The sequence below is a fragment of the Geotrypetes seraphini genome, chromosome 17, assembly GCF_902459505.1.
Source record: "Geotrypetes seraphini chromosome 17, aGeoSer1.1, whole genome shotgun sequence".
In the NCBI taxonomy this organism is placed as follows: domain Eukaryota; kingdom Metazoa; phylum Chordata; class Amphibia; order Gymnophiona; family Dermophiidae; genus Geotrypetes; species Geotrypetes seraphini.
Genome location: NC_047100.1, coordinates 1414688 through 1429043, shown reverse-complemented (window position 1 = coordinate 1429043; position 14356 = coordinate 1414688). Strand labels below are relative to the sequence as shown.

Genomic DNA, 14356 nt, shown 5'->3' with positions numbered 1-14356 from the left:
GCATGGAAACTGACCCAAAATCCAGGTTTGGGATTTGGCTGAAAATGCCTGTGCATTTTCAGCTGAAACTGAACCCCTCTCCCCATCTGTGATCACTTTCTTGCTTCTACCCCATTTCTACCCAACCACCTATAGGATCCTCACTGGGCTTACTTTAGTGAAGCCTTGGTGGTTTCTTTGGGGGCAGGAATGAATTCCACTCACTCCTGCCCCATGCTGCTGCTTCCTTGAAGTAGACCTATTGGTCTAGTGGCCTCTTTGAAAACAGGAATGAACCTCAACCTTTCCTGCCCTGTTCACTGCTCCAAATCAAATGGCTGCCAGGATTTCCCATGGCAGCATCGTGAGATTGTTGTGTGAGGTCCCAGCAGCCATTTTCCAACAGGAACCAGCACAGGCAGAGGGCTAAATTTCCCTTGTTCTCTGTCTCTGTGGACAACACTCTCATCTTTCCTGTTTTGTCTGCTCAAAATCATCTTTGATTCCTCTTTCTCCTTCACCACCCAGGTACAACATATCGCTAAAACCTGCCACTTCTTCCTCTATAATATTACCCAAATCCAACCCTTCCTCTCTGAGCACACTACCAAAACCCAAACCATGCCGTCATCATCCCACGCTTAGACTACTACAACTCGTTATTCTCAGGCCGTCCACTTAGCCATCTCGCTCCCTTCCAATCTGTCCAGAATTTGGCTGCAGGACTCATATTCCGGGAGAGCTGCTTTACTCACGTTACTCCTCTCCTAAATTCACTTCATTGGGTTCCTATCCGTTTCTGAATACAATTCAAACGCCTCTTACTGACCTACAAATGCACTCACTCAGCTGCTCCTCACTATCTCGCTTCACTTATCTCCCTCTGTATTTCCAACTCCCACCCCCACCCCTGCAAGCTCCACTCAACTGGTAAGTCCCTCCTCTCTGTGGCCTTTTCTTCAACTGGCAACTCCAGACTCCGTCCCTTCTACCTTTATGGAATAGGGGAGATCCATGCCTAATTTAGCCGTGAGAATTTATATCAGATTTTACTTGGTGTAAACCCTAACACCCAAAATCAGGCATGGATCCTGGCACCCAACTCTAAGCCCCGTTTATAGAACAGTGCTTAGCATGAATTTTTATTGGTGCCATTTATAGAATTGAATCTTAAATGTAGGTAAATGACCTCATAGAATACTGACTAGGAAAAAAGTACACACCATGATTTAATGCACAGAGGCAGAATTTGGGTGGAGTGGACACCTGTGTGCATCTATCTTCTTTCACGTGCATGTGCTAACTTCTAGGTCTGAGGAGATATCACAGTGACAAGGCTGGCGCAACTGATTGTACCTCATATGTGCTTTCTTTCCTTTATAGACTAGGCTTAAAATACTGTAGGTGCCTTAACCACTGTCTATAGTGAGCACCCTGCTAGAGAATTACCCTCCATATGTCTGTGAGAAGAACTAAATAAGATAATGAAATTGCATGAATTACATCATGTTGTATTACTGGGGTGGGTGACCTGGGGGAGTCTTCTGCTGGAGAAGGTGGAGGGTGATTTGTTTTATGCACTAACCCCTTTAAATAGCTGCCAAAAGCTAACTCCTTGGTTAACTAGCTTTGTGCTGCTAAAAATCCACCAGCAAGTATAAACATACCCTTGGAGACACAGGAAAGAACCCTCGTGGATTCTGTAATATGGGAATGGAGCAGAGTATTCAGAGGTTTCAAGGATTTCACTGTGGCAAACTCATTAAAGTGTCTTGCTACTGTAAATACTTGAACCTCTCTCATCTGGGATTAGTCCTCTCATAGGATTTGTTTCTGAAGCAACACAAGCTCCAATAAAAATCTATAAATGTCTCTCTAGGAGAGCATTTAATAAAAGAGACAGCATGAAATCTGTCCCTCGCCCTTCTCAGCGCCATGGAGAGCAGCAGCATCCCACCTTCACAATCAAGAGATAAGAGACCACAATCAGTTGGATTTTCTACTCCGTTGGGGTGCACAAGAATATTTGATTGATGCAGAGCCCTTCTGCATAATGCAATCAAATTAAAGACTCTTTTATCTGTCAGGACCAAATCACCTACATATTTAAGATTAATGTGTTTTGGCAAGATTAATTCTCTTAATAAGCTGTTGTCTATTTAGATGACATAATTGTTTCTTCAGCTTCTGTACCAGATTTCTAAGATTTTTACTTATTTCATAGAAATAAATCTCGCCTGTTAAAGCAGATCCAGTCTGACATAAACTACAGACCCGATGTCTGCAGCTTCTAGGAATCTGTCTCTCACTTCAGCTCACAACAGGGAGATTCTGCTAGTTGACTGCAGAGAACGGGTTTCTAGGATCATACATCAAGGTGTAGAATTTGCAAGTCTAAATCAGGACACATCCCAGACTCAAAAGCTGCATGCATTCAGGCCGACTACAAATCCATCATACAGACATCAATTTAACAGTGGGTATGGTTAACTAGCCTCAAATATTGTAGTGTGTGCTCAGGTGAAAAAAAAAAATAATAAACTACCGTATAAATGTGACTTTGTTGGGCAGCTAAAGAATGGGAAGTGAATACAGAAAAAGGATCTTCTGAAGCTGAGCATGTAACCCTAGTCAAACACAACGGACGCTTTCTGGAAAGGTGTATAAGCCTTGCTTTGCCCCAACCCCTCAAGCTCCCTTCAGTCTGTTTTGTCTATTGAGACCATTTGGCTATGTCTTTTCATTTGTGTCTTTAAAATAATAATAATAATAACAGTTTATATACCGCAGGACCGTGAAGTTCTATGCGGTTTACAATTTTTAGAAATGTTACAGATTAAATGGAATAAACAAAGTACAGACTTAATTATTGATAGTTCTAGTGATCATTTGTTGAGGATTGAGATTGTATAGGTTGGTTTCCTAAGTATTTCAGGAACAGATGTGTTTTTAGGCATTTCCTGAATTCCACATAGGTAGTGGGCACAAGCAATTGTTCGAGGTCTTTACCCCATAGTGCTGCTTGATGTGCAAGAAGATGTTGGTAATGACTTTTAAATTTACAACCTCTGACCGGTGGAGAGACAAAGTTCAGATGTGAGCTTCGTTTGTGTCTGTTGGTTGTGAAGGAGAAAAGGTCTGTTATGTATTTAGGGGCTAGGCCGTAGAGTACCTTGAAGCAGAAACAACCAAACTTGAATTTCACACGTGCCTCCATCGGCAGTCAGTGTAAAAGTCGATAGGAATTGTAGGAATTAAGTCATTTATGCAAAAATGCAACAGAAAAACCTGCAAAAAAAACCCTACTCTAGATCCCTCCAATGAGACCAAAATAAAAAAACTATATAAAGGATCTATACTCATAAAAATATATGAAATAAATGAAAAGTGCTCAGTAGATGATATACACCATTCCAAAAGGTAATGGTTATATCTGACACATCACAACACCACCTCCCTCCCAAACCCTAAGGTAGTCCAGAAAAACTGCTCTCAAGAGCAAGGAAAAAAAAGAGAAACTTATCTTAAATTGACATGCACAATTGGAGGTGGTGACCATTACCAATTTGTTCAATTCCCCAAATAGTGTCCAAAAATGCAAAAAAACAATCCAAAAGAAGCAAGGATAAATCCCTCTTCCTCTACACGAGATTGTGTATCACAATTGCTTCTTCAAGAGGAAGAAAAACAAAAAAAACCCCAAACAATTAAAAAAACTGAATAAAAGCTGTAAACCGGCGGAAAACTGCATTGTTCCCAAAGCTGACTGCTCCACTCGGAATGACAAGTTCAAGACTGCCCGCATTGAGGATCACATCAGCATGTCAATTTAAGATAAGTTTCTCTTTTTTTCCCTTGCTCTTGAGAGCAGTTTTTCTGGCTCGCTGGGCTATAAAAGTAAAAAAAAAAGTTAAAACCAAAAAAATTTAAAAAAACTTGTGGCTCACAGGGGCCTTGACGCATGCGCAGACCATCTACATCTGCGCATGCGTGGGATCGCACACTAGCGATCCATGTAGGCCAGATGAGGGCATTCCTTCGAGCGCCCTCATTTGAATGTTTCCGAGTTGTGAGTTCATCGGGCCTGATAGGATCGGCCATGGATCGCCCAGGAAAAACAGGTTAGTGAATCTAGCCCTAAGTTTTAGAACATTGTGAAGGGGAGATCTGTATGCAACTTCAATTAAACATCAATTGGTGCCAATTATCGAATTAAGTTGTGCATAGATCTTGGATCTGTGCAGAAATTCTGGAACCTAACTTTGGGGGGCCGATATAGAGTCTGGATGATAGTATTCTACATAAATCCACAAAAGCTGCCATATTGGATCAGACCAAAGATCCCTCAAGCCCAGTAACCTGGTTCCAACAGTGACCAATCCAAGTCACCAGTAGCTGCTGATCCCAGGAATAAGCACTGGATTTTCTCAAGTTCATCTTAATGTTTAATTTATTTGATATACCGCCTTTCTTAACAATTATTGCCAGATCAAAGCAGTGCCAGGGAGGATCGTGTCCGGAGGGTGAACGACTGGCTGCAGGAATGGTGCAAGGAGATGAACTTTGGGTTCCTGCACCACGGAGAGGCACTGCAAGGACTGCTTGGACCAGATGGGTTACACCTGACCAAGAGGGGGAAGAACGTCCTTGGACACCGTCTAGCCCGCCTACTACACAGGGCTTTAAACTAGGTAAGTTGGGGGAGGGTACGGGCTTTAAACTAGGTGAGTTGGGGGAGGGTACGGGCTACCAATACTATTTTGGAACTGAACTAAGTAAACACTGCATTGGGTCACATTACAATTCTGGGTCTAAGGGGAGTACACGTAGCAATTCTAGGTCTAGAGGGAGTACACACTGTAATTCTAAGACCAGCGAGAGTGCACACGCTGCAAATTGCACTAAAGGAGCTCAAGTAGCCCAAACGGGAATACCCCCACAGGGTACACACATTACCAAGTCTCTGATAGGAGCGCACTGTAGTTATGGGGAGTCCGGGATAGGTACACGCTGTAGCTCTGGGTCTAGGGAGTGTAAGAGACAAGCGAAAAATACTAATGGTGGTCTAGTTGATATAGAGGGATTGTCCCCACTGAGATACAACAAGCACACAACATGGAGGGCTATGTACGTCAACGCCCACAGTCTGGGAAACAAGATCCTAGATTTGGAGACAAGAAATGAGGAATGCCGACCTGGATGTGGTGGCGATATCTGAGACCTGGCTCACAGACTCCCACGGGTGGGACATGGTCATACCAGGTTACAACTTGCTTCGTCGAGACAGGGAGGGCAAAATGGGAGGTGGGGTAGCATTATATACTAAAGATGACATTAAGGTCACCAGAATCACAGATGTACAGTACACTGGGGAATCCCTTTGGGTAAATTTGGCCAGAGGGAAGGACAAATGCCTGTATCTTGGCGTGGTATACAGACCCCAAAACATCAAGAAGACCTAGATTTGGAATTAATCGGAGATATAGAGAATATCACCTTGCGGGGGGACACAGTATTGGTAGGTGACTTCAACATGCCCGATGTGGATTGGGTCACGCTTTCCTCTGCTTCCGGCAGCAGCAGGAAGCTATTAAACTCTCTGAATGGAGCAGGACTCAGGCAACTGGTATTTGAGCCAACAAGGGATCAGGCAATTTTAGACCTGGTACTTACCAACGGAGAAAGTATCACAGAGGTCTCGGTGGGTGAAACTTTGGCCTCCAGTGACCACAATATGATATGGTTCAATCTCAGGAAAGGTTTCACGAAATCTACCACATTGACCAAGGTTCTCAAGTTCAAGGACACAAACTTCCAGGACATGGGAGACTTCGTTCACCAGGTGCTACAAACCCAAGCAGATACCGACAGCGTGGAAGAAATGTGGTCAACTTTGAAAACCACCATACAGGAAGCAACAAACCGCTATGTTAAATCAGTAAGCAAACGGAGTAGGAACAACAAGCCACAGTGGTTCTCTATGGAGATCTCAGACCTCATCAAAGAGAAGAAAAAAGCATTCATATCTTACAAACAATCAGGGACACAGGACTCCAGAGTAGATTATCTGACCAAATCAAGAGCCGTCAAAGCGGCAGTTAGAGAGGCCAAATTCCGCATGGAGGAGTCTCTAGCAAAGAATATCCAGAAGGGAGATAAATCCTTCTTCAGGTATATTAGTGACAGGAAAAAGAACTCGGGTGGGATAGTACGACTCAGAAAACCAGACGGAGACCATGTGGAGACGGACTCGGAAAAGGCCCAACTGTTAAATGAATACTTCTGTTCAGTCTTCACCCGCGAGGTGCCGGGAATCGGCCCTCAACCACATACAAGGATTAAATCAGTAGACCTGTTTAGTAATTTCAAATTTACACCCAGCAGCGTCTACTGCGAGCTGTCAAAAATCAAGGTCAACAAGGCAATGGGGCCTGACAACCTACACCCTAGGGTACTCAGGGAGTTGGGAGATGTCTTGGCGGAACCACTATCCGCGCTCTTTAATCTCTCCCTTAGTACAGGTAACGTCCCGATGGACTGGAAGACGGCTAACGTCATTCCACTACACAAGAAAGGCTCCAGGGTGGAGATGGCAAACTACAGACCAGTGAGTCTCACTTCAATAGTGAGCAAACTAATGGAAACCCTAATCAAACACCAAATGGATAGGATCATGGACGAGGAGAATCTGCGGGATCCCCGCCAACATGGATTTACTAAGGGGAGATCGTGCCAATCCAACCTGATCGGCTTCTTTGACTGGGTGACGAGGAAGCTGGATGTTGGTGAGTCCCTGGACATCGTCTAAGTGGATTTCAGCAAAGCATTTGATAGCGTGCCACACCGCAGGTTGCTGAACAAGATGAGTTCTTTAGGTTTGGGTGACACTTTAACCAAATGGGTTGGGAACTGGCTTGGAGGTAGGCTTCAGAGGGTGATGGTGAATGGCACTCCCTCCGAGATGTCGGAGGTGATAAGTGGAGTGCCACAGGGCTCCGTCCTGGGCCCGATCTTGTTCAACATCTATATAAGAGACCTGACAGAAGGGCTTCGAGGTAAAATAACATTGTTTGCCGATGATGCCAAACTGTGCAATGTAGTGAGCAAAAGCACAACAGACAAAAAAGCAATGGCAGACGATATGGTGCATGACTTACTTCTGCTGGAGCACTGGTCTAGGTCCTGGCAACTCAGTTTCAATGCCAAAAAATGCAAAGTCATGCACCTGGGAAGCCAGAATCCATGCAAGATCTACACCCTAAATGGCGAGATCCTGACAAGAACTGTAGCAGAAAGAGACTTGGGAGTGATTGTCAGGGAAGACATGAAGTCGGCAAACCAAGTGGAGCAAGCTTCATCCAAAGCAAGGCAAATCATAGGTTGCATACGCAGGAGTTTCATCAGCCGTAAACCTGAAGTCATTATGCCACTGTATAGATCCATGGTGAGACCGCACCTGGAGTACTGTGTGCAATTCTGGAGGCCGCATTACTGCAAGGATGTGCTGAGACTGGAGTCGGTCCAGAGGATGGCCACCAGGATGGTCTCGGGACTCAGGGAGCTCCCGTACGAGGAGCGGTTGGGGAATTTGCAGCTCTACTCACTCGAGGAGCGTCGAGAGAGGGGAGATATGATCGAGACATTCAAATATCTCACGGGCCGCATCAAGGTGGAAGAAGACATCTTCTTCTTCAAGGGTCCCGCGGCAACAAGGGGGCATTCGTGGAAAATCAGGGGCGGGAAACTGCACAGTGACACTAGGAAGTTCTTCTTCACTGAAAGGGTGGTTGATCGCTGGAATAGTCTTCCACTTCGGGTTATTGAGGCCACCAGTGTGGCGGATTTTAAGGCCAGATGGGATAGGCATGTGGGATCTATCCGCAAAGATAGATAGCGAGGATCACTGGAGTGGGCAGACTTGATGGGCCGTGGCCCTTATCTGCCGTCTATTTCTATGTTTCTATGTTTCTAGATGCTTAAAACTTCCCTATCGATCAGGAACTTGTCCAAGCCAAACCCTGCCAACCACTTTTACTATATTCACTGGGGACCACATTCTATATATTCCGCCATCACAAACTAGTATGATTCTATAAAAGTTAGGCAAACTGTACAGAAACACACTTAGTACCAGCTAAGCGGGCTTAGGCATCGCTATGTTTCTAATCATAGGTGCACCCAATTTATACCAAGGTTTTCTTTTCCTAATTATCTGCAAATAAGTTAAAAGCCTAAGAATGCCTAATTAAGAACATAACAATTGCCATACTGGGACAGACCAAAGGTCTATCTAGCCCAGAATCCTGTTTCCAACAGTGGCCAACCCAGTAATTTTGAAAGTGAGGACAATGCCAGGCAGACTTTTATGGTCGGTGTCCCTCAAATGCCAAGATGGTTTGAATCGACTGCAGTGGGCTTCAACGGCAACTCCAGCAGTGGGGCAGTGTAGCCAATGTTGGATGGACTTCTATGTTCTGAATCTCATATGTAGAAAGACAGATAAGGACGGGCTGGAGTAGGTGTTCATGGCACCTCGGTAGCTGGGAAGTAGAGCTAGTGCAGGGCAGACATTTTTTTTTTTTTTACAGTCTGAGCCCTGAAAATGTCAAATGTGACTTCCCTGAAAAATGCCTCTGCTGTAAAAACAGTGTTGAGGATTTTTCAGGTGGTCACTGAATTTTTACTGTGGCTAGAGAAGAGAGTTAGAGGAGTTGGAGATCCCTTTTCTCAGGAGGTGGGGGGAATAAAGGAATATGATCCTGGCTTTGGGTTGTTCCTTTCTCTTGCTAAAGCTCAAGACCGAGGGAGACTCTCAGAGCAATTTGGGAAGGAACTGACAAGACTGTCTAAATAATGGACTCTGAATTGGAAAGGAGGTGATAAGGGAAGTTCTTTTGGTGGAACCGAAGTACCTGTTTCATGGCGTGAGTATAAATAGTTCAGAGACTGTTCTTAAATCAACTTTGAATAAAGTTGTAGCTAGGCTAACTCATACCTTGGACTGAGCTGTCGTTTATCCAAATGGATGCTGAAGAGTTCGAGTGGGGTGAGTGAGACCCTGGAGTTGCCCATCCTCGGGCATACCGTATCTGTCCAGCCACGGCCTACGCTCAAGCTCCAGTGTGGACTGAGACAACCAAAAGTATCATTTTGTTTTTCTGAGCCCTGATGTTGGGTGGGCTGTAGGCCCTGCATTACCTGAAGGTGTGAGTGGGGCAGGAAACTAGGGCAGGGGTAGGCAATTCCGGTCCTCGAGAGCCGAAGCCAGATCAGGTTTTCAGGATATCCACAATGGATTTGCATGCACTTCCTCCTTGAGATGCAAATCTATCTCACACATATTTATTGTGGATATCTTGAAAACCTGACCTGGTTCCGGCTCTCGAGGACCGGAATTGCCTACCCCTGAACTAGGGCTACACAAAGATGGATCAGGAGCAAATCTTCCCCAAGTTATTTAAAAAATGGGCTCAATTGACACTTCCCATCTGGAATATTACACCGAAGAAATAAGCATTTGTCTGAAACAACAGGAGAAGATGTCAACATGTCATTTCATGTACATTTTAACCAGAACAAGATTTTGAATTTTCTCCTGTGTCTTTCAAAAGAGCATGGCCTTTAGCTGAAATAGATCCCAAAGCAAAAAAACAAAACACAAATCTAAAAAGGAATGAAATAAATAAGTCTGTAAATGACCTGGGATTTGCTACTCCTATTACACAGAAAAGGCCAGCGTGGCCTCTGAAAACATCTTCCGAAAGAGAAAATTGCATTTTAAGCTCCAGCCCTGGGTAGCCTTTCCTAGGCCCTGCTCTATGTTACATTAGAAACTGCCTTAATGAATACATTGTATCTCCAGCTCTTGAAACAGACCACAGCAAGCGAAGTGCCAACATGACATCGACATTTCAATTACACAGAGTGAATGATTGAGCGTTATTACAACTCTCTTCTTCCCTGTGCTTCAGTAACGTTCTTAACGCTTCCAGGAGCACAGCACATAAGAGATTTTTTTTTTTTTTAGTCAAATGAAATTGTACTTTGCTTTTGCCATCTGCTCTGCCTTAGATAACCCAGCATTGTCTTGTTTGTGAATCACAGGTGTTAGGATGAGGTTAGCAGATGAAACAAATTCCTGGCAAGTTGTTTCTATAAATGGCTCAACCTACATGAGAAAGTGGGTGAGAGCAGCCCTGAATTATTCCTATTCTGTGACCAGATAGCAACATTTAAAAAGGGTTGCTTAGAGAAATCATAGCAACATCTCCTTGGAAAATAGAAAACTAGCTCTACCACACGCATTCTAGGATGCTATGCATACATGCAACTTGTTACTCTCCCAGCTGCTACTCCCCAAAGATTACGAAGTTCCCAGGCGCAAACTGACCATTGGGATGAGAGGAAAGTGTACGTTTAGTTCAGTCACTACTAATAGGAGGTTAGGGGTCCAGATCACTGTCAGTCCACCCATTGGATTGGTGATTCACCAAAGGTTTTGTGTATCTGAATTTGAAATATGTCACTATGAAAGAAGAACAGCGGCCACATTTTTCCAAACAGGAGACAGGAGGAGGAGTCAAAATCCTGACATCAATGTTCTGTTGTAACCGTGGGATAAAGTGGCTTAAAAAGATTAAAACTCCCAAATCTTGCACCTGAATTTCATTTGATCTATGAATTAATTCTCTTTTCCATAGCTCCCAACTCACATTCCATCAACCATCATTTATAGGGTTGTTCCTAAAATTTCTCAGGGTACTTTTAAAACAAGGTGCCTGGTTTGGGAGGGTAAGCATATGTGTCCTACTCTTAAGATGGGGTATTTTACTATTAATCTGGATTATTAGCACTGAATGAAATGGGACCTGTACTAAAAGAACATGAGCCAGTGAATCCCACCTACCTTGCAGGTACAAACATTTACATACATAGATTAGCATATTGTATCATCTATTAGGACATTTCTATAAATGGGCTCCTCTGTTTAGGCATTTAAAGCCAGTTCTCTGTTATGCGATATTAACCTCTGTTGTCTCATATCCCATGACAATGCCAATTAACCCTATAACTGGGAGACCACTAACGTACCACTCCTTGTAGATGGGCCCTCTGGCACCTACAGCAGATGCTACTTTCTAGAACAGCACTCAATGTACAAAGGTTTCTGGCATCTTAAGAAGCCCCTACCTCTAAGTGCCCCATACCAAGAACCACCCTCTATGTTCCTCCTGAGAAAGTATGCGCCATCATGCTTTCATCAGTGGCACATAAGGTAACTGCATACACAGTGGCATAGTAAGGGGAGGCAGTCCACCCTGGGTGCCATCTTGGTGAGGGTGGGGCACTCCTCCTTCTCTTCGCCCCCCCTCAGCTGCATGCACACCTTCACTTCCCTCCCACCTTACCTCTATCTCTTCGCTGGTGCGAGCAGCCAGTGTTGGCTCTCCATCTGATGTCACTTCCGGGTCCCATGGCTGGGAAGTGATGTCAGAGTGCCACGCTGGGGAAGTTAAAAGAGGTATGGGGGAGGGGAGGGGAGGGGTGCCTCTCACCCTCACCATGCCACTGCACATATACACAAAATGGCCTCCTCTGAGGGCAATTTTCAGAATTGGGTGCAGGGACTTTATACTCATGGGCTTTCACTTTAAAACATAATCCCCCTGATATTGAGCTGGCAATCTCCTGCAGTCCTTTGTGATACTGGAAATTCAACGCCAATGTCATATCCAATGACCAGCATTGAATTTCCGCTCCATTTTTAGTCAGCCAAGACATAGCCAGTTAGGCCAATATTCAGTGGCTAACCGGCTAAATCTTAACGAACAAAGATAGACCACCTTTTTTGGCGACTCTATCTGACTGCCAAATTTAGTTGGTGAGCCGCTGAATATTGGCGGTGACTGGCTATGACACGTGGCATAGCTGTTCACCATCCAGTCAACTAAGCTGAATATCACTGGATAGCTGACTATGTGCTATTTAGCTGGACAAGAGCCATTCCCGGCCAGCTAAATAGCACTGAATATCGAGCAGACATTTGCACCTGGTATTAGTGCAAATTGGATTGCATTCAAAAAATAATTTGAATACACTTGAAAATACAATTTGCATACATTATTTTCTGATCCTGCCCAAAATATGTCTCCAGAAGCACCTCTTCTAAATGAGGCTGAAGTGCAGGTACTGTGGAGCCTTGCATAGGGGGCAAGTTCACGTGAAACGTTTTATGGAGCTATGGAGAAGGTTTCTGAAACAGATGCTCTCTGTAGCAGGTTCTTTGTAGGAGAACAGCACAAATACTTACAATAAAACATTTCTTTTGAAAATTCATTCATCCCAAATCCCTGCAAAACTCTTAAGTGGGCATCACTAGTGGAGAAAGGACAGGAGAGCTTTAACAATGGCAAAAACCACTCACCAAAACGTCTGCTCACGCATGGAACAGCATTTCCTTGGCTTTCACTTAAAGTCCCAAATATGTACGCGATGGAAAGTTCCAAACCCCTCCTTGGCTCCTTGCGAGACAGCCTCCTGGAAAATGCTTTCCCAAAACCAATTTGTAGTGGCAAATTTCTATTGCGGTGATGATGTTTTTCTCTCTCTCTTTCATGTATGAGAACCCCTCCTGCAGTGAGTCTGTGTGCCAGTACATCCAGGGGTCCTGCGTGCAGATTCACTTATGCACTTCTAAAGCCTAGCAAAGGTCACTGCTTTCCCAGAGCTGACAGGAATAAGCAAACAAGGTTTCAGACACTTACTGTTTGGCTCCACGTTTTCACAGAGTTCTGTTTTGGCCTCGCCGTTGGGTCTGTCACTAGGTTTGTGTGAAAGGCGTGAGGACATCGTGGCTGCGGTGACCACTGCCTTGAAGCTCCGTTTGCGCTTCTGGACATTCAGCTCCGGGTGGAAGAGGATGATGTAAACTTTCGGCATGTAAAGCATCCCCAACGCCACCGATGCACTGAGGTTCATGGATATGGTAAGCATGGTAGTCTGTATGTAGAGCTGTGTGAAGAGAGGAGGAACACAGTTACAAACAAAACTAGTCAGTTCACATGGCCCACAGATCCTGGAGCTGTCTCGTTTCACTAAATGAGCCCAACTGACTTTAGTAACTCATCTGAGCTAATACAGCACATATATCCTGCAGTGACTCTGCATTAACGCTTCCAGAGAAATCTTAATACCACCCACTGAGAAAACCACATGGAGACGGGAAATGTAATTTAAATCTCAGATGCTCTCTTGACTCCTCAGGCGGCAGCAGCAAGTTAACCACTAGTGTCTTATAGGGGATGTACAAACATGGGAAATGCCAAAGACATTCCAGAAAGAGTAACACCCTCTTAAAGATATTACTCTCGATAAAAAAATAAGAGAATAAAACCCTTAAGAAAACATGACACAGGAAATGAAAATGTTCTGCCTGTACACTGACTCTTTTTTCGCAGTCCTAAACCCCTCAACTACTTAGATGGAATAGTGTGCACTTAGGATATTTTGCACGTTCAAGAGAACAGAATTGTCACTCTAGATCAGGGGTCTCCAAAGTACGGCCTGCAGGCCACATCAAGCCCGCGATATGATTTTATCCGGCCTGTGGAAGAATTGTATAGAAATGCGCCAATTGGACTAATTTTCCAATGAGAATCCACAAAAAAACAAACCCAACCGGTGCTGATAGATTTCAATTGCATTCCATATTATGTTAATATTAATATTCACAACTTTATTTAATACTGAATTGTAATTGTATATTTTGAGGTATTTCTTCGTACTTGTTCGGCTTCGATCAACAGTGCCAATTTGGCGCTGTGACTAATCTTTAAATTGAATCTGGAAGTTAATTACTAGTTGTTACGGTTAATTGTGATGAAAATATGAGAATTTTCTGGTCGTGTTCATCGTCGTTAATATACAATAATTTAATCTTACATACTCTAGTTTATACAATTTTCTGCTTTCAATAAAACTCATATCTAGAGTTATCTTTTTTTTTTCTTACTATGACTCACTGAAAAGTGCTGAAGTACCCAATGTGGCCCTTGTGGCAAAAGGTTTGGATCCCCTGATCTAGATGAAAATGGTCATGTTTTCCCAAAGTCTAAACTGCCTCTTTAACTTTCATTTATGCATTTATATCATGACATGAACCAAAATAGACTTGTTAATAGCCAATGACATGAAAAGTGGGGAGTTTAAGACTCGTATGACCAGCTCTACTAAACGCAACACATCTGGTGATAATTCAGCCTTTCAAATTCTCTTCTCCAACCTCAGGATCCAGATGGACGGACAGATGGCCCGAGAAGAACTAAAGTGAGGGAATGTGTGTGTGTAATTTCAGGTACTACAGTATGTTTTATATATA

The 14356-nt window shown here is 43.8% G+C and overlaps 1 protein-coding gene across 7 annotated transcripts in view; it reads right to left on the bottom strand.

Annotated features, from left to right (window-relative positions):
• The window catches only part of GRM7 (glutamate metabotropic receptor 7), a 430791-nt gene that overhangs the window by 24210 nt on the left and 392225 nt on the right, over positions 1 to 14356 (bottom strand). For 5 of the 7 annotated variants that reach the window (XR_004537403.1, XR_004537404.1, XR_004537405.1 and 2 more), the window contains one exon: positions 12404 to 12990. Coding sequence is in view for 2 of the 7 variants with exons in the window: in XM_033926676.1 (XP_033782567.1) it covers positions 12673 to 12990 (318 nt within the window). In the remaining 5 variants the exon portion in view is untranslated. Of the gene's footprint in view, positions 1 to 12084; positions 12991 to 14356 lie in introns of those variants that run through there. The other 2 variants (XM_033926677.1, XM_033926676.1) reach the window with 2 other exon arrangements.